The sequence below is a fragment of the Falco punctatus genome, assembly GCF_963210335.1.
Source record: "Falco punctatus genome assembly, chromosome: 2".
NCBI classification, from domain to species: domain Eukaryota; kingdom Metazoa; phylum Chordata; class Aves; order Falconiformes; family Falconidae; genus Falco; species Falco punctatus.
In genome coordinates this window covers 63519780-63540837 of record NC_137581.1, presented here as the reverse complement: position 1 = coordinate 63540837, position 21058 = coordinate 63519780, and the positions used below count along the sequence as shown (strand labels likewise).

General features: G+C 43.2%; 1 protein-coding gene across 7 annotated transcripts in view; it reads right to left on the bottom strand.

Moving 5' to 3' along the window:
• NAXD (NAD(P)HX dehydratase) overlaps positions 1-18528 on the bottom strand; it is a 52120-nt gene extending 33592 nt beyond the window's left edge. The window contains exons 1-6 of one of the 7 annotated variants that reach the window (XR_013926058.1): positions 16309-18528; positions 14054-14631; positions 12414-12785; positions 8871-9021; positions 7524-7569; positions 5721-5809 (exon numbers count right to left, since the gene is read on the bottom strand). Coding sequence is in view for 6 of the 7 variants with exons in the window: in XM_080375536.1 (XP_080231662.1) it covers positions 5721-5809; positions 7524-7569; positions 8871-9021; positions 12414-12785; positions 14054-14612 (1217 nt within the window). In the remaining variant the exon portion in view is untranslated. The other 6 variants (XM_080375536.1, XM_080375539.1, XM_080375538.1 and 3 more) reach the window with 6 other exon arrangements.
• Between the last annotated feature and the right edge of the window lie 2530 nt (positions 18529-21058).

Sequence of the window (21058 nt, the reverse complement as noted above, 5' to 3'; positions counted from 1 at the left end):
AATCACATTACCAAGGCATGTTGTAACACCATCACCCCCCCACCCCACCCCCCAAAGTATAATGATAACAAAATATCTTGACCTCATATTTTCAGAGTTCATGGAAGTTGTCTGGACCTATTAATACTTCCTGTGAACTGACTTGATAAGCAGAGTCTGTCAAATATTCTTTCAAACAGACTACAATTAACTAAAACCATGTGACAGAATGAAGATGACAATGTAAATTCCCTCAGAATGAAACAGGCTTAAAACATCCCTAGAAAAACTAATGCACTTTTCATTTTTAAATGTTAAAACCAGTAAATAAAGTGACAAGCTTTTATCACATCGATATCCCTCTTTAGTTGACACTCAACTCTTAAGGCACAGATGATAGCTGAATCAATACCCAGAAGGCTAGAGTACTTCAAATCAGCTGTGGACACATGAGAAGGCAGAACAAGTCTCAGCCTAAGTGTCTGCTTTGCTGATTGTCAGCTGGGAAACAAACCTCAAAACAATGAGACCCTAAAATCTTCAAATTAATAATTAAAAATACAAAAAACCAGAAGCAAATCCCAGGCATGCCTGCCTTCACTCGAACTCAAGACAGATTAAATACCAAAGAAATCTAGTTCTGGTGTCAAATCACAGCAGTATGGCAGGTGTTCAGAAGGATGAATTTGGCCAGGATCTAACCGGAGTAAAACGCTGCTACACACATATATATCTCTTTCTGATGTATCAGAAAGCAGCAAGCACAGCAGCACTCCCCACAGTGATGCTAAAAATCTTTGGCTACTTCTCACATTTTGAAGAGGTGGCAAAACCTCTTTTAGTATCACCTGGGTTAAGGACCTTTGCAACAACAGGGAGGAAAGGGACTACAGTATGGGGTGAATACACCTCCTGTCTTTTTATTCATTCTGCAGCATACAGCGCAGAAGCAGCAGCTTTTTGCCAAGAAAGCTGGACACAAGAACACAGGTCCATAAACAAGTTTTGTTCACGGCACTGCACAACAGGATTAGAAACAGTTTAAACATACTTCTCTGAGTCAGCACATACAAACTAACCTTTATCTCTCCCTAAGTAGTTTGAAAAAAAAAAGAAAAAACCCAAAAATGTTCTCATGTGATTCCTAGCTAGGCTGCTGTCTAAATGGGGGGGAGAAAGATCACAAAGTTTGTGTCTGCATGTTCTCTGCAGGTTTAATAGGGATCCAGCAGCCAAGTCACTTGGGAGGCATCTTTTGGGTAATAGGAGCGATCTGTGCTTTCTCCTTGACTCTCCCTGGTGACAAGAATTCTTGCACTTCTTCCAGCAGCTGATTCAAAAGAGAGGTTAGTCCCACATTACACAGAAGTAGTGTTTAATAGCTACCCTTGGCTAACACAAATAAAAAGTATGAGCTTCCTCCCACAAAGGACCAATGTTTTTGAATCTCCCCTCCCCATAATGAATCAGAAAGAGACAAAAATCTCAAAGATTGTTTGTGGGCCTTCTTTAAGAGACTTGGCATTGATAAAAAGTCCTCAAATAACTTACGAGGAGCTCACTACCCATGATTCGCTTTCATGATTTTTTTCAAATCATCAAAACATAGACAAAATCCAATAAAACCAAGTAAAATATGTTCCAGCAACGCTGATCTAAGTTAAGCTTCTTCATTAATGGTAACTGGCCTCAACACACAGGCCAGCTTCATCAGAGTTTTCTCCCCAGTTATTTTTACTTCAAACTGAAAAGAACAATCTTTTCCAAAATCCAAACCAAAACTTGAACTCTCCAATGAACTAGAAGACTTTCAGCAATTCTGGCAATCTTTACTAGTCCATACAGACCCATTGATATAACCAGCTGGGAGGAAGGTTCTAAATCCGTACCTAGTTCAAGGGTGACTTTTTTGGAGATAATGGAAAAATTACGTGACTTCTTCAGGACCACAAGAAATTGATGACCTGACATCTCATTCTACTTCTCTGATAAAACTCTGGAGATCAAGGAGTGTATCGACTGTTGACTTTACAAATTGTCTGACAATCAGGTTAGAAGTGGGCTACTCAGCAGTATCTTGATCTTTCCTGGCCTACAGAGAAAGAAAAACTCTGTAAGATTATAAAAAAAGTCCTTGCAAAAGGAGCATCTAACACAATAGATTTACCCTCGCTTCTTTTAAAATATAACCAGCTGGGTTCATATAGCTCATTAAACTCTGTGATCACTCACCTATCAAGACAGGATAAGCTAACCCAACACAGGCATCCAAGAAATCTATTCAACCTGACCTGAGTCAGGGAATTAACATCGGGAATATAAAAAAGCTCCTGAAAACTGTTCTCCAGAAAGTTGCCAACACTAATGCAAGAATGTAAGTATATACACATCTAAAGTAGAAATCCATACAGAAAATGCGTGTAATAAAACTCAATAAAATGCAAACCCTAAATTTCATCTTGTCTGCATTTGTGCAGACTTTGCCACAGGAGCATGTTAGCTGAGAAAACAAAAGAATGTTGCACAAACTGGGGGCAGTGGTGACAAAAGCAAGGCAGCTGTGCCCAAGACTCAGTATACTCCCTATACAAAAGACCTCGACCTCTGCAATACTCACTTTTCATTTCTCCACAGGGAAGCAGAAAGTCACTCAGCAAAAATACTGCACTGGTTAGCTGGTCAGTTTTTAATTAATACTTTTATTAATACCAAGTCGCCATGGAAGGGGCCATAATGCATTTGACAGAATCCCTGTATAAAAAGGAAAAGCTACTATTGACTATTCATGGCCCATTATTATAGTTGTCATTATTCAGCTCAAGTGGTGAGGATGCACAGAGCCAGGTGCTGAAAATTTGTCTTTCCAGATCCCAGGCTACCATGTCCAGTCCTAGCTCTCTTACCTTAACTCACAGGAACAGGGAATGAAGTAATGAGACAAAAACCAGAAAGTTGCGTCATGTGTGTTCCCAGCACAGGATGTTACACCAAAAGGGATCCCAGGATGGTCTGCAGCTGGGGCCACATGGAATTGCCCTGGCAATGCTGCAAGATAGATGACCATTTCCATAACCCTCCTTCTGCAATCTCGCTCACTCTCACATAACATTCATTGCATCCTTGAAGTGACAGACATTTGCCAAGGACGTGAAATGCAACAGTGCAACTTCTAGCTCTCACATACCTTCCCTAGTCATGCCACACAAGATCCACGATGGCAGCTCTAACAAGTAAAAAAAGCCCTTACATTCAGGGGGCAGCAGCAAAAAAAAGAGCATGCTCTTCCCCTGAGGTGATCCTCTGTGAGGTGAAGGCAGTAGGGAAAGGTAGTAGCAGCCAAGTCACAGAGCAGATGATAAAATGTCAGACTCCTGGCACTACAAAATGGCAGCTGAACCCTGGCGAAATGCCAAGCTGTTCAAACAGTGAATTGAGGAGTACATGGGGCCATAATTATGATTAGCATAATAAGAGAGTGGTACAACAGCTACCTAGTTACTCTGAAGGGTCATGGAGAAATCATAACAAAGCAAAGTTTTAAGGAGAGACACAAAAGAAAACAATGACGTAGCTGCTCGGTGGGTTTTACCCGGAGGTTCTTCCATGCGTGAAGTGCGGCCCCGGAGAAAGTACAAAGACTGTTTAAGAGATCAGGCTCTGAATCAAGAGCGGCTGGCCGCGCCTGCAGAACTCGAATGGCTCCACAACATATAAAAGATCATATGAAAAGTGTGACACTGAAGACAAAGGACTTTACGAGAAAAATAGGCTGCTTGTGTAAATTTGAATAAAACCTGGGCTCTAGAGTCAGTCAAGAATTCTTCCTTTCTAACCAGAAAAGACTGTTTTCTCTTTTCCTTGAATGAAGCAGAAAAGATAAAAATACGAGAAAATTTGACAAACAAAATCAGAACATTCTGATATTTGCATTTTTAAATTTTGAATGTCATATAAACAATATTTACAGATCCATTGCTTCATGCAATTAGCCAGATGTCTGGGTGAAATTAATCAGAGTTGTAATAAAAATATTAAACATTTGAGTTTCAGACATAAAGCTATATGGATATGAAAATTTCTAGATTCACTGCACTTAGTACATCTGGAGGAATTTATAGACAGAGTTGAAGTTTAAAATCAAAAGTTGTCTTTGCGAACAGAAAGATCAGAGTTTTCTTTAAGATGTGAATTCCACAGAAGACACTGAGAATCTGCATATAAAAAAAATCCTTATTTAGTAGGCACAATCTGGACCTACATGAACAGAATTTTTACTGTTTACACATTGTCACCTCCTTTTTTCTCTATGCTGCTTCTGCTTCTATTAACATTTTCCATTGCCACAGACACCAAGAACCTTGGGCATACAAAAAATGCTTCTCCCAAGGCAAGGTCAACTCCTTCCCATACAAGACAACCCTGTGCTGTACACTGAGCGTCATCCATCAAGACAACCTAAGTTACAAGCTAATACTGCTATTGAGATCCTTCATCTCATCTGTTATCATATGATATCAGACATCAACTAAAGATGTGCCTTTTGGATTTTAAAGGCTAATGCAGTTGGACTGGTAAAAAACCTACCCTTGTATCTTCCCCTTGCTTTCAAACATCATTTTTTCCCTATCTAAAATCCACAAAGTCATGGATTTCTCCTCTCTTTGGAAAAAAACCAAAGCAACAAACCTGAAACCCAACAAACTACAACCCTTGATATCTGCCCGTTTAACTGACTTCTTTCTAAGCACCTCTCTCTACACCAACAGAAGTGAAACCCACCTTTAGAATATAATAAACTTATGACTTCCAAGCGCTGGCATCCCCATAAGGGAGATCATATTCTTCTTCTTGGGCACTGAAATATTTCTACCGTCATAAATCCTTCCTGACAGCAATTTTAAATTATGCTTTTTCTAGCTTAATCACAGCTTTGCTATGTACAGCAACAGACTTTGACACACATTGGTGCAAGCTAAGCTCAGGGAAATACACCTAAGACACACACCTTAATTCTCATTTGCATTGTAAACCATCATAACACCTAATTGAAACAATTTACCCTGTAAAAGTTCATCAATCAGTAACATACTTCAGAACACAAACTCAGAGAAGCACACACCGATTTTTCCCATTAGGACAGCTACTTATTAAACTTTTCATCCTCTTGTTAATAAATTCTGTATTTTAGCTCATTTTAGAACACACATTTATTCCCAGGAATAGGTGTGTATCTAATGCAACATGAAGAAAAATGAGAATCACCATCCCTCTTGCCCAGTAATTTTGCATAGATTACTATATACACAGCAGTGACAGGAAAAAAAATATGCTACTGTTAAATACTATTAGGACTGAAGAAGCAAAAGAACACACTCTATTTGCTTTTCAAATGCAGATTCTAAAATGCTGACTTGTAGCGATTCTTAGTTCTGGATTTTGCTACTGTTCACAGTTAAACGCATTACAATCACAGAACACGTCAGCAAGTAGTAGAAAGCAAGATCTTTGCTTTTCAACAAATTGTACTTCGACAGTAACGAAAAAAATTCACAACTGATTGTACCTACATTAAATATCTAACTGTTTGTAATGTAAGGACAAACCCAGTAGTTTTTGTAAGCTCCAGCTCATCCACCCTGTAACTCAGAAAAAGAAATAACGCAAACTAATCAACTGTCAGACTTAAATGCTCAAACTAATAATCCTGACTTGCTCATTTAAACAAAAATTAAGTCACTTACAGAACTGGATGAACAATCAGCTCTGGACTATATGATTTGATTACTGTTGCTGCATCTTTGGTACAAAACACATGGGACAAATCTGCACCCTAAAAAAGAAAATTTGCAAACAGAATTACCAAATTTATACTTAATAATAACTTTATCATTCCAAATTTTACTCAGTGAATAATTCACTTGAATTTTACTTCTCAGTAGTTCAAGCAAACTTTATTTTTTCTATTTTGGCACAGACTATCATGCAATGTTTTGGAGAATTTTTTTTGTATCCAACTTCCAATGTAATTTTTTTCTGTTTCTCACCAACAGGACAACTGAAAATACAGTCATTGTGTTTTGAACCTTTATTCACTTCAGAAATGTTTCTCATTTGCAGATGAGCAAGACTAAAATGTCACATGTACAATAGGAAGAAAGGCAAAAGAACACAGCTGAACAGGAGACAAGTTACATTACAGAGGAAAGACAGTACTGTAATATAATTGCAAAATACAGCTATGGCAATCTTATGTGTATCTTTCCAGCCCTACCATTTTTACTCAGTGGGCCAGATCCGTATCAGGTAAAGGCTGGCACAATTTCGACAACACCCCTTAAGTTAAATAAACATTAAAGCTGAGGAGTTTAGCCTCAAGCTTGTTATCAACTCAAAAAAATCAGACATACATATAAAAACTATGTAAGCAGTGACCAGAAAGCTTGATCTTGTACCTGTCTTGCATACTAACATTTCCCAAGGTTAAGGAAGTGTCTGTTCTGCTTTATTACTATACATTTAACATTTCAAGCTACCAAACAATGCAGGCAATTGATCCTATGACTCTTTATGTGCAGATGTAATGATCTGAGACCAAGTGACTTCAATAGGGGCCCTCCTAGTATGCTACTGTACTTGCACAAAGTGAAGAGAAAGCTGAGCGGCCTTGGTATCTTATAGAAGATCATTAAATAATATAATTTCAGTTTTAAATCCTTGAGGGACTGCAGCCTGGGGGGGGATGGAGGGGTGGAAATGCCGGGATTGGTTACCTACTTACTGAAACAAATCTTCAAAAGAGAAACATACACAATGAACTGAAAGTACTGACAGACTACAGAGTACTGAAAAGTATATGTGTCAGGCAAGTATGATTTTTTTACATTTGAATAATGACCACTGTATTTACATAGTCCACAGTAAATATATTTTTAGCCAGTTAATATGTCACTAAAATAAGGAAGCTCACACTTCTAGGAAAAAAAAGCTTTGAAAATACTTCTGCTGAAGATTATAATGTAAATAAATCAGGCTACTAAAAATCACATTAAATTTAACCAACAATTTTTAGACTTAGAGCACATAAGAATTTTACTAGCCTGAAGTTGTAGGTTTTGAAAGTTACTTCATTCAACACACTTATCAGGTCCAGAAAAAAATTCTAAAATACTGACTGCAGCACTGAAAACACAACTTTAAACATTAATCTCAAGCTATTTTGTTGTCCACTTTTGGAGAAAATATTTCATCAAGTTTTGAAAGTTCCTATCCAAGTCTCTGATAAAACAGTTCTGCCTCCAGAATCTTCAGTTTGTTAACATGTTTAACTTCACCTTGTACAGAGAAAATACAGAAAACTTAGCAAATGACACATATTTACAAAGTATTTCCAGATATCCAGAACTAAGGATTTTCTTTGTTAAATAGAAGACCTTTTAGAACTCAAATTTCACATGCAGCACAGAACGAATGCTTTTTAAAAAATGGCACTTAGCCAATACAAATGATGAAAAGTTCATTTTGGATTGGTATAAAAGATCACGTACCACTTTGAGAGCTGTGATTGCAGCAAAATATGGTGCTCCAGTGTATCTAGAACGAAATACAATTTAGGTTAGGAAACACAGTCATGAGATTAGATAATCTTAAAATTAGCCTGCCGTAATGAAGTCCCAAACCGAAGAGCAAATTTTTTTAAGTTTTCCCTTTTTTTTTTTTCTCTAAAAGACAGATAGTCTTGCTACACTGAAACCAATCTCAAACCTTGTTCTGATTTCAAAGGTGCAGGATTTCACCTTAGCCACCTGATCCTTTCATAGAAATATTTATAAAGATCATGCCATAAAAAACCCAAACTTTTCTCAGACAACCAACTTAAAAGTTTAGAGACAAACAAAACAAAACAACGGTCAAGCACTGTTTGCAAGTCAAATCTGGGATCTGTGACCTGGATCAGTCCCATCTGGTTTTAGATGCTGAACTAAAGTGCCAAAACTGTGATTCCAGTTGCCCTAAATTCTCTTTATGAAGACTGAAGAGAGAGATATGGACAGAATCACCCTCCAGAGGTGCTTACTTCTGCCAAGAGGTAAGAACCTAAGCCCATCTGACCAGCAGGAAAACTAACTCTTGGCTAATCAACCCAGCTATAAGACAGCACCTTTTTGCTCATCATGGAATTTTTATTAATGGCAGATGTCCAACAGCAGATCTCTCTCACAGGAGAAAGATGCCATCTCTACTCCAAGTGGGGAAAATGAAAAACAGGAAGGTGTAGTGCCTCATTCAAAGTATTGTGCAGATTACTGAACATGGTCAAGAAAAGAACAGCACCTGATTTCTTTCTAGGTCAACACAGCATTTAACTGATTTATACTTTATCTCTTTTTTTTTTTCCTGAAACACGCTATTTCTATTATTCCAGAACATAAAACAAGGTATTGACAGAATCTAGTAACCACTACATTTTATCATAATAAAAAGTGCACAGTAAGAAAACACTCTATTTCCGATTTAAGAGACCCAGTTCCCAAGATATCAAACTGTATTAAAAAAAAATTTAAGATGTGCCACTGTCTTACTCTACTTATTCTAGAACTTCATCACGCAATGGGAAAAGAGTAACACTGAAACCAGAGAGAATGTGGTGGACAAAAACCAGAGAGAAGGTAGACACAGACACAAAGAGTGTTCTGTTTCATCCACATTTACTACCAAAATTTTGCAACACAACTGCAGGGAAACATGTTTTTTGATAAGTATGCATGATCATGATGGACTAGTAAAGCTCTCTGGAAAATACTCATGGAAGGTGAGTTTGAATGGCTTCTACAAGTACCTATGACATCCTCAAACTCTCTCAGAAACAAAAATAAAATCTCTGTTTTACTTACTCTTGACATCCTCCAACAATGCCTATGCGTCCATCTTGACCTTTATGCCTTTTCCCTGTTAAAGGAGGGATAACATTGCGCACCAGTTGAAAAATATTCTCCATATCCTTTAGAGAGTGTGTTCTGTGCAGTGAAAAAGATCTCTCTATAACTAAAAAGAAGAAAATAAGTGTTACTTTAAAGTATGTTCTTCCTTAAACTACTATCAGCATTTCTTTTGAAACACTCATAAACACTGATAAAATCAGAGATACAAAGTGACATACTTCTAAAAACCAAATGCTTCATCACTCAAAGGAAAACAGTAACTAGAGAAGGTGATCATTTTAAAAACGAATTTAGGGTCTGATGCAAAGAACATTCCCATCGACTGCTCACAGTCCTAATTTAGGGCTTAGGTACAGAAAGAAACAACCACCCAGAAGAAATAACCCATAGTTACACGAACATTTTGTAACTAGAAATACCATCTTAGTTCAGCCTGAAATCACTTCCACAAATAAACTCAACAGTAATAGGTACACTTAGTAAGGGCTAAACACATACAGACACAGAGCAAGCACAGAGCAACTAAAACCACATTTCAAATGTACACCCTACCTTTATTTTTTGCTTCCCCTTAAAGACTTCCACCTCTTAGCAGAACCACAGCCTATCTCACTGCTTTTTTTATTTTGGCAGATGGTTACAAAGCGTAATGGAAGTCTTTCTGCAAAACTATAATCCAATGCACTGGATGCACAACATTACAAATAGCACACAAAGATAATTTTAAGCTATAATACCACTACAGATCTCTGATGCAAAGCTACATGTCAAGCTACATATTACAACAACTGCACACTCAGAAGGCTACATATCCAAATTAGTGTTTCAAAAGACTAGAAAAATTTAGAAGAAAGTATTTCAACAATTACAAATAAAGAGAAACTGTTTACCTAACATAGCACAAATCTGAAGATCAATACTTCTATCAACGAGTTAACTATAAATTGCAGCAAATACACTAAAAGAATAAGCACTTGTATTTGAACAAAGCTCCTCATTAACTGCACAATTCTGTTCATAAGAGGGGTTTATTTGAACATTAGTATTAGTCTCCTAGACCTTAACTCTGGTTTTTCACAGATCTTCTAAAAAGTTTTCAAGGAACTGCTATATAGTAATACATTATTATGTAAAAAACTCCCATGATAACTCCTTATTTTCAGCTGTATAAAACTTAATAACTCCACCCCCTAATTCCAAAATCGGGGTGGGGGTGGGGGGTGGAGATGGTGGTGGTGGTGTAGGAAAAACTGTTCCAGAAATTTTGGACATAATAGTGGAGAAAAAACGTAATACACAAGAAAACTCTGCATCTGTGCGCTATCAGCAGAAAGCATCTTTTTCTCAGTCTTCCACTGACTCTACACCTAAACCAGACACACTAATCTTCAGTAATAAAATGCTTTAGTGTTCAATAATGATAAATACTCCTGGCTGATCTTTTGCTTTTAAAATCCTTCTATAATACAGGCATCCCATTCTTGCTGAGATTTAGAAAAAAAAAAAAAAAAGAAAAAAACACCCTGTTTTGGACTATGGCCAAAATAGCACTGCAGTGACCCAGAGGAGAACAAAACGCTCATCTCCTCTGGAAATAAGGCAGATTATTGTCTTTAAATCACACTTCATACACTCACTGGTTTTCAACCACACAAGAAATATACTTATCATATAGCTTGCAACCCTTAGAGTGCAATGTTGTTAAGGAGGTCCTCTGTTTCTTTGTCATTTTTTGTTTATATGTAAAGTAATTGAATAATAAAAAGGGAGAAAACAGAGAATTGTACAAACAGCAATTCCTAATAGAGCCCCACTCTATCTACAGAATCACTAAGGCATATTTAGCTATACACAACTGAAATCTAAAATCCTTATCAGATGTGCTGACTGAAGCATTATTTTCACATTTTATTATAGCTTTGTTACACCTTCACCAATTAAAATATTAAAATAAAAAATTAAAATATTATAATCCCGAGTTGCTCTTGCTATAGTTAAATATATAATGCATTTTTGCACAGTGTACTATGATTGTATACCTACATGATGAAATCCAGTAAGAAAAACTGAACTTTAGTTTCAAGTCTTTACAGATACTGAAACTCTTTCAACACAAAATGTCTCAGAAGTAATGGCAAGTCCTTGTAGGTACCATCACCCCAGTCTAGAACCTTAAACGATTTCCTAAAGGATTTTCTAAAGCGCTCCAGATTTCCTTTTAACTTAAAAGTAAAAATAACATTTAAAACACAGAATCCATACGTATGCTGTAATTTACCTACAGAAGTCTGCTGCCATCAAGGAATGCTACAGACCAACTGTCCAGTCAAGAAGAAACACCACCAGGTCAGCCAGCCTAAACCTTCAATAGGCCTAACCCCCCAGTCCCTCATCCATTTTACAGGGAAACACAGTAGGCAACAGAACTGAAAAGGCTCCAAGATCCTCTCAAGTAATCATAGAATGCCCTTTAGGGTCTGGCATGCCAGATTATTATTCAGCACTGAGGCTGAGTGTTTTTCTTTCTCTTCAAACCACACTTTTTTCACCTGAGCAGTGTGAAATTCAGAATTCAAACAGAATGAGACTTGTTTCATTTCCACGTGGCAGGCTACAACCACTAAGCCCCAAACTGACTCTGGTTTCAGCATTGATAACAGTATCCCTGTTTTCCTCCTGCCCATGCAGTCTACCTCCATGTACAAAGAGACTATGATAAACATAAATGACATGGAACCACAGATCCCGAGTCTGATAATGAATGGCAATATCTGATTATCAGCTTCTGGCCCACGCATACGGTACAGAAGGAAACGTCCGTGCATAAATTCTAATTCTAGACTTATTGCTTTGCCTTTTTATTCAAAATAAATTCAGACACCCAAAGAATTTATAAATGAGCTGGTGTAGAAAAAAAAAATATACCAATATTTTCATCTTCTATTACACCCACTACATATAATGATGTTTAATTTAAAGATAAGATTTAGAATTTTGATTAAAAGAAGCTGGATTTTAACATTTGACTGAATTCAGTGTAGGCAAAACTTCACTCTTTTCCCAACCCTGAAGAAACACATGCACAACCTCAACATCATGTACTGGGTTACGCCTGTTAACAGCAGCAGAATTTCCGCTACAAGGTACCTAATGTTTCCAGACAATTTTCAGCAAAGGTGCTACTTGCCTTTTATATATAAAACTTCTAACTTCACTTTACAGAACTGTGAATGTGGAAGGAAGTCCCCAATGTTTACAGGGTTTGAAAGGTTTTATTTTTTGCCCATCAAAATTTGTGTCGCTAATGTATCTATATTAAATAATCAGTACAATGGTACGAATGAGGTTTTAATTTCATTTTACATCAGACAGACACCTTCACCACAATATTAAATAATTCCAATTAGCTTTTATTTCCAAAGCTACTTACTACCAGTGCTTTCACACAGAAGTTTAAAAAAAACTAGCTTTTATTTATGCTATAGAAGGAAGTACCTATCGGTGGAGAAAGTGCTGCTGTCATAGCATTATAATTAAAGTTATCCCCATATGAACGATGGTTCGCTCTCTGAGGCGGACTTGCTGGTATAGATTGTGACCTTTGTGATACCGTAGAAGAAATTCCTGCCAACATCTGTCCCAACATCTGTAACATCTGGAGCTCTCGAGCATGCTCAGCTTCCCGACGCTTGTCCTCAATTTTGAGCCTCTGCTCTTCATATCTGTAAAATTTCTCTTCTGTATCCACACTCTGCTGCAGGAATTTTTCCATCATTTTATCCAATGTTAAATTTGCATGGCGTTTTTTTGATCTTTTGGGCTGATTGAGAGGTGGGGTAATAGTTGGAGCATTAATTTCTTTAAAGCCTAAAACAAGAAGAGAGACAATTATTTTTCTGAAGAAAAGTATTTTTCTAAGAAGCAGTTAAAAAACTCCCTATTGAGATGTGCACCTAATGCGCCACAATGTTGTTATACTTTTTCAAGGTGAATTGTACTTATTTCAGATATTTTTATTTCAGAGTACCAAAGCAAAACCAGAAGCTTCTATAAAGTTATAAAGGTTACAGGAAAATCACACAGAGGCATCTTTTAATTGTTGTAGTACTAAACTTCAACAATAGGAGTCTTTTTGATCTTCTAAAAAGGTTTAAGTGAAGGCTATTAAATAGTATAGTCTCATTTGTGTATTGCAGGTAATTACATTAATCTAAATTGAGTTTCAGTCTGTTGGCATTCTGAATTTGCATTTCAAAAGACATTAGTGTAAACAACTCTTTGATGGGGTTTATGTGCAAAAAGAAGGTTGGTAAGATGTCAACCAATTGGCCAATTCCTCAGTGATGTCAACTTCTGAAGACAGGTTCATGTTTGTATTAAAACCACAGCACTAGTCCAGATTTAAAACAAACAAATAGCACTGTCCCCCCTCCTCCACAACAGAAATACGGAGCCGAGGGTAAAGAATGAGCAAGGAAAGGACAGGCTTTATCTAAGGGCTGTTTCTGTCCACATGCCCGCTAAAGTTAGCAGTAGTGTTTCTGAAACAACTCAAGCTATTAATTACATAAAAGCTCTCCCCTAGATTTCTCGCCCATCTGCAACAATAAGCAGATTTTTCAGGTATGCTCGTCATCACCATTTTAATACCGATTAACAAAACTGTACAATAGTCTGCAGGGAAGAGGCGAATCCTCCAGCGAGGATGCCCGTTTTCTTGTACGGCGCTACCTGACACTTTGTCTTGCTAATCTCTGCGCTAGTTTTCCATTGGTTTCCTATCGATAAACACCGATAAAAGCTCACTATGGTCTCCGTCCCCCAGCATCTCCCCCTACCCGGTTTGCAGCGTTTCCCGCCCCCCGCAGGAGCCCGCTCCCCCTCCAAGCGGCGGCGTTCGCGGGGGGCGGGGGGGAGCTCTCAGGAACGAGCAAGGTGCCGGGAGCGGGGGGAGACATGGGCGGATTTCGGAGCGCAGCGGCCGGCGCGAGAGCAGGAGGCTATGGCAGAAGCCACTAGAAGCACGCTAGCTGGAGAGAGACACCGGCAGTTGGGCCGTGAGAGCCCCGGGGGGGCCGCGCTGCCCAAGGGGTGAGGGGAGGACACCCGGCGCCGGGAGCCCGCCGGCTACTCACCGTCGCCCGGAGGCACGGGGATGGCGAAGGGGGGGCACTCCACTTTGATGGGGTGGTCGGCGTAGGAGGAACACTCCCCGGAGTCCTCGGTGAAGTTGTCGCGGGGGGACTCCAGCTCGGCGTCCTCGTCCAGCTCGGCGTCCACCTCGCGGCTGTTGCGCGGCGTGCCCGGCGTTGGCGGCCCGGCCAGCGGCCCCGCCGGCTGGGCGCCGTCGGGCGGCGGGGCTAGCGGCTCGGGGGCGCCGTCGGGGCCCCCCCGGCAGCTGAGGATCCGGTCCATCTCGTCGTAGTACTTGCATATCTTGCGGGCGTGCCCGTTCTTCTTCAGCCCGTCCCGGGCCTGGTAGTACTGGCGCTTGAGGCCCTTGATGCGGATGCGGCACTGCTCGGGGGTGCGCTCGAAGCCCAGCTCGGCCAGGCGGCAGGCCACGTCCCGGTACACATGGCTGTTCCGAAAGTTGCCGTCCAGCGCCGACTGCACGTCCGCCTCGCCCCAGATCTCCAGGAGCGCCCGCGTCTCCAGGTCCGACCACAGGAAGCCCCGCGTGTTCGTGATCATCCTTGGCCGGCCGGGGTCACTGCAATGGCCGCGCACGGGGGAGAGGGAGGGAGGGAGGGAGGGAGAGAGCGAGGGAGGGAGGGACGGAGGGGGGCGGAGGAGGGCGGCGGGGAGGAGGGAGGGGGGTTTAATGCCCGCACTCGGCTCTCCCAGGGGGCGCCTACGCCAGCCCCGGCCGCGGCAGCCGCGGTGCGGCGGAAAGCGGCGGGCAGCCGGGCCCCGGGCCCCGCATCCCAGCCCGGGCCGCCGCCGCTCGCAGCCCGCACGCACGCAAACAAAACTTTACAGGCACCGCTTTGCGCTGCGGGCACCTGCAAAAAAAAGGGGGGGGGGGAAGGGCGTGTAAAAAAAAACCCACCAACGACCCACCTTCTGCTCCCCCGGGTCGCCCCCCTCCGAAAACAATGATAAATAAAAAATGAACAAGCGGGCGCCCGATGCGGAGCTGCGGCCTCCTCCCCCGGGGCAGGACGCGCCGCCACCCCGCTCAAGCAGCCATCCGTGCGCGGCCGCTCCCCCGCCCCGGGCTCCTCCGGGAGCGGCAGGACGACGGCGCTGGCTGGACTTGGAGGCCCTGCTCATCACAGTGCGCCTCCCTGCCTGCCTCCTCCCTTCCCCCCCTCCCCGCCGCAGTGGAGCGCGATCCCTGCACACACACACGCACGCACGCACTCGGGGCGCTGCGGCTCGGCACACGGCAGCCGAGAGCCCGCGGCTCCGCTCGGCGCCCTACCTCAGCCCGGCACACCGCCGCGCCGCGCCAGCACGGGCACAGCATCCCTGCCCCCTCCCCAGGGCCGCCGTGTCACTCAGCCGCGGGGCAGGCAGCCAGGCTCCCGCACGCACGCACTAGCGCACACGCACACAAGCGGTGCCTGCGGCTCGGCTCGCCCGCGCAGGCCGCCACAAAAGCCCACTCTGTGGCTGGCGGAGACGGCGCCTCCCGGTGGCCCCCGTCTGGGTCGGGCATCCGCTGCCCTCGGCGGACCCCTGCGAAGGTGCCGGGGGTCGTTGCTGTGTGCGCTCCCCCCCGCTCCCCGCCCTGGCCGTCCGTTCGCAAGGCAGGTGAGCGGCCCGGCCGGCCCCCCGTGGCAGAAGGGGGTGGGTTTCATTGTGCCGCGCCGCCCCGGGGCCCCGCTGCCGCCCACACGCCGCTCCTGCCCCGACCCTTTCGCTTTGGTTTTGCTGCGAAACCGTGCTCCGGCGGGAACTGCGGGGCGGCGGCGCCAAGCCCACCTCCCCGTCACGGGGGCCCGCCGCCGCCTCCCTCACGCCCCGGCCCAGCCCCCCAGCGGGGCTGCCCGGCCGAGGCCCCTGCGAGGCTGCCCTTCCTTCCGCGGGGAACACCCGCCCGCCCACGGGCTTCCGCGGCCCCCCTCGGAGAGCAGCCCTCGGCACCGGGAAAGCCCGCCGCCGCTGGGCGCACTGCCGGCACCACCGGCCCAACGCGCCCACCGCCCGGCCCGCCCCCGCCTCCCCTCAGGCGCAGGCCCCACCCCCTGCCCGCCACAGCCCCGGTGCGGAGAGGTTTATACCTTCATCGCACCGCAGCCAGAAGGCCGCGGCCAAGGCCAAGGCCAGCGCAGCCAGGGCGCCGGCGGTGACAGCGCCCCGTCCCCACATCCTCCCGGGGGAGAAGGCAGGGGCTGTGGCCGCGCTGGGCCCCGCTCCGCGCCGCTCCGCGGTCTCCTCTTACCTAGCCACAGCGCGGGGTTCCCCACACCCCTCGCCAAGCAGCGCGCACAGCTCATCGGCGCGGCTTCCGGCTGGGCGCCGGGCCGGGTAGGGCCAGGCACGGCAGGGCAGGCCAGGCCTACGCGGGCGCGCCCGCTCCGCTCCGCGCCTCCCCGCGGCGCGCCGCGGCCTCCCCCCACCCCCGCCGGCAGCCAATGGCGGCGCGGGGCCTGCGCGGGCGGGCCGCGCTGAGGTAACGGCCGCGGCTCCCGGCCCCCCGGCAGCCGGGCAGGGCCGCTGCGGCCTTCTCTGCTGACGGGGCCTGCCGCCCGCGGGACTCCCCGCTGCCGCCCGCCCCCGGGCTTCCTGCCCCCGCCCGCGCCGCTGGGTGTCGGGCGGCGAGGTAAGGAACGGGGCAAGGCCGCGCAAGGTGCGCCCCGGCGGCGCGGCAGTGCGCCCCGAGCGACTGTGTGGCAGGGCCCCGGCCCGGGAGCCGAGAGATAGAGCCGGGAGCGCTCGGTCCGGCCGGCGCGGTGCTTTGGTGCTGCCTTCGTGGCCCGTTTAGTTGGAAACAATCAAAAACTAGGAATTACCATTTATTGTTCTCTGCATTTGAAAGCTCTTCACATCCCTCGCCTCACCAGGCATTTCTGAGCAAACACCTGGTTTATGAGTGTGATTAATTTCTCAGCTATTTCTAGCTCAGATACATCATTTCAGAGCACTATTCTTGTGATATTTTCTTTGACTCTAAAACACACCAGAGCCAGTGGAAATACTGGCTGATGTTCACCTCTGGTCCTACAGCACCTACTTAATTTAAACAATAAATCAAAATACAGCATCACCCAGGAAAAACTAACATGATTATATGCATGAGAAATCTGAAACATTAAAGCTCAAAACAGCTGTAATTTCTGCTCTAGACCCCTGGGTATTTCAAGCAAGAGTGTCATTATTAACTCATAAAAGCTTCTAGCCTAACTACAGCAGTAAAATGCCGATGTTTCAATCAATTAGTATTTTGAAGGGGTGAAGACAGACAGTATTTGCCTTTACTGTTGTGTTACAGATAAGCTGTGGTCAAACAGGCCTGCTGGTGGACCAAACCCAAGCAGGAAAGATCTGTGCCCTTCAGCTTCAGAAGAATCGCTTTAAACAGGCATGCAGGCTGCAAGACAACCTGAGCCTTTAGTAACCCAGATTGAACAGTAACCCACGTACCAGAGCAGAACGTGGATGTCTGACAAGCTCACTGTAATATATTAACTTGTTCATTGAAAACTTACTCTTCTATAGGTCCTGGTATCTGGTAAGATTTTAAAAGCAATACCGGATCAGTAAAATTTGCCCTGTATTCAGGCAGCTTAAATAATACTTTTTACACTTTGATTATCTGTCTGTGTGGCAACCCAAAAGACAGATTCAATGGCCAATCACATTTAGTTTTTACATGAGTTTTCACCCAGAGAAAAAGGTTATTGCATTTTTGAACCACCATTTTCCTTATACTCATGTTTTGATTCCAACTGGAAGGATAAAGAGCATGTAGATTTCCTGTAACTCCAGCAGTGATGTAATGTCTGGAAGAGAGGGGGGAATGAACGATGTAAATGTTTTTTTCATCTCATCGGGTATCTCTGCCTCCACCAAAAACACCTTGTGCCCAACAAAACAGAGAGGAAGAAAGATACAGTTGTAATGTTTTTCACTGGGTTCTCTGGTTTCCTTTGTAGCAGAGATGGAAGCAAGTTCTTCTGATGCTGCAGAGCCCTTAGAAGTTGTTTGTGGAATCAGTGAAGTTTCCAGGACTCAATTCTCAATTCACATGTGGAAGAAAACCTAAGGGTATCTATGGGCTTCCTCTATGCCAGTGTTGTTAGGTTGTTATGTACAACCTTGACACCAACTAAAACAGTCTAGCTGCTACTATTGGCCTACATGAATGTAAGAACTTTGAGCAAAAGACATTGCTGCCTCTCAAATATTCTACTATTCTGCATCTAATTCAAGGTACCTTCTTTTGGTACGGCACTAGCTTCCATCTTCATACCCTGTGCAGTATAAATCCATAACTACCAGTGCCATCTCGGAACCCAGCATCAGCGATGTTACTTAACCGGAGGATGGGGCGGGGAAAAGGAGCCTTTTACAGAACTACAGAAGGTAAAAGGTGTATGAGGCAAAAGTTCACACACCCACAATAGAATTAAGAGAAAAAGCAAATGCAAGAGGCACTTAATTCTTTAGGTATACACTGTGTGTTATCAAGCTTCTTGGTCTGACAGTTCTGTCACTTTGCTTGTCCATCTCTTCCATTGAGGGAGGAATGACCCTGAGGAATTCCCTTTCATGCCTTGGGCAAAATCCTTCTGGCTTCATTGCTTGTTGCTCCATTGCTGGTCCCTACCTCTTTCTCAGTTTTGCCTCTCCTACTCTAGCTCTTGATCTCAGCCTTCAGTTCCAGCATTTTAACTCTTATCTAGCTGCACTGTCACCGCACCATATCATCCTCATTAGTGGAATAATTACTGCAACCTCTTTCTCCCCTGCTACGCAAAGAAAGACTAGCCATCAATGGCCAACCTGAGAATGTCCTACTACTGTCAAGGTAAGCAAGAGCGTGGAGGTTTGACTTAGTAGTAGATGGCAGCAGTCACTGACAGCTGATGCTTGCTGGGAACAGAATGTATATGCACAGATAGGGTGATGTATGGACTATAAGTTAGATGTCCCTAGGTAGAGACCCCAAAATAGTGACCACTCTGGACCATTTTGTGGCCTCTTCTGCAGGTTCCTGCTCAACCTTTGTTCACAGTATTTCTGTTTGTTTTTGGTTTTTTTTCCTTCTGATCACTTTGTACCCACTTGGCACTTACATCTGAGTCCTTGTCATCCATTTGGCAACTGTTGTGCAACCCTGCCTACCCATCCCATTCCAAGGTGAATGTGAACAGCAGGTGGCAATAGCAGAGCTTGCAACATTCTTTGTGTTCTCACCACAAATAATTGTCAGCTTGTACTGGAATCATTTAATTTCATAAATATTATAAACATATCCATGTTAATGACTCTAACAGGAGGTTTAAGCATTCATTTGGAGCGAGGGAATGGAAGAACTGAGAGTAATAAGTACATGTAATTGAAACTGCCCATAAAATATGACCAAAGATCTCTTTGTTGTTGAAATAGGTATCTGGAAGCACTCTTCAGAGTGAAAAAGTGGGAAGTCCTCATTTCGTTTGAATGTTTACCTAGCTAAATTGTAGGAGTTAGAATTGATAGTGGTAATAGACAAGGCAGTAATGGCATATAAGATCAAAAGGGAGCCAATTCTTTAGATGTTACTAACAGTACTATTTACTGCCATTAAAGCGAGTGGAATGAGCATGTTTTACACCAAATATTACGTTTCTCTTAGTACAGAGCAAAATGTGTTTTTCTATGGTGTAAATTTTAGTTTGTTAGTTTTGCTGTCTCTAGGCTGCAATTAAACTAGAAAGAGAGTAAGAAGACCTGAAGCTATAATAATATTCCTGTCACTATGCTTCTGTGCATTTTTATATTCAAGAGGAAGGATAGCAGCAAGCAATTAACAGCAAGCTGTTACAAAAAACACATCAACAGGCTTCGGTTTACCTGTAAAGCTTACTAAACAGGAATGGGCCAAAGAAGTGAAAGGAAACTGTAAAGGAGAAGAAATAGGTCATTTTTGTTTTATGCAAAGTGAACAGTAAGGTTTTCTTTCTTTTTGCTGAGTGTTAATGGTGACAAAAACAGATATCAAAGAAACAATAAAGAGAATTTTTCTGTTTTGTCCCCTTCTTAGAGCAGGTGGTAGGAATGATCTATGTACTGGAATAGAAGCAAAGATAGTTTTTGTGGTTCACCCAGCCTCTTCAAACAAGTTCCTGATACCTAGTGCAAACAAACATATATAAACTCACACATCTTTTAAGCCACATCCAAAAAGTTAAAACAAATGGTCTCTTTTTCAATAGGGAATAAGGAGACTCTAAGAAAGTAAATATCATGTAATTACACCATTTTCTGTAAAACTTCTTTTGCTTTGTCCTTTGGTGGCAGAAGGCAGAAGGCAATGGATTTGCCAAATCCATTAACTTACACAATTTAAAACACCACTATTATTATGAAATATACTATTAATTTATGTCAGATTTTGCCGTTCAATAGCTACATGATGTTTTATTTTAAATGTATTTATTTAGATGTAGCTGACTGTGGGGCTTTGTCTGGGTATTCTCTTTTCCATTGTACAAGTCAACCTCTTGCTCAAAACTCAGCTTTATGTGCATTTAAGAGACACATGGATACTCAGGATGATGGACAGATTTGTAAAGGATAAATCAGTTTTACCTTAAATGACACAGTGCAGTTCAGTCTTGGAACCACAGTATATATTGAACATAAATGCTAGAAGAAGACAACATGCTATATCCACAAAGGGATTTAAATGCCGAAAGGTTCCTCTTTCAGGCACTCTGCTCCCTGGTTGTTTTTTTTTCTTGTAACATGCTGCTAGTTATCTCACAGATCCAGAATATCAACTTTAGTAGTTGTGTCCCCAGGTTTTTCTGGAGACTTTGTAGTTGCTTTCCCCACAATCCCTTAAGCCTTGCATTTGTAGTCAGTCTCAGATTGCTGTAATACCACAGGTGATGTATTTGCCTCCATTTGCTTCTGGAGTTGTGCATAATCTTGTTGCCCAAAGGAAAAAGCTGTAGTTCTCTTTCCTCCCTGCAAAAGCTGTT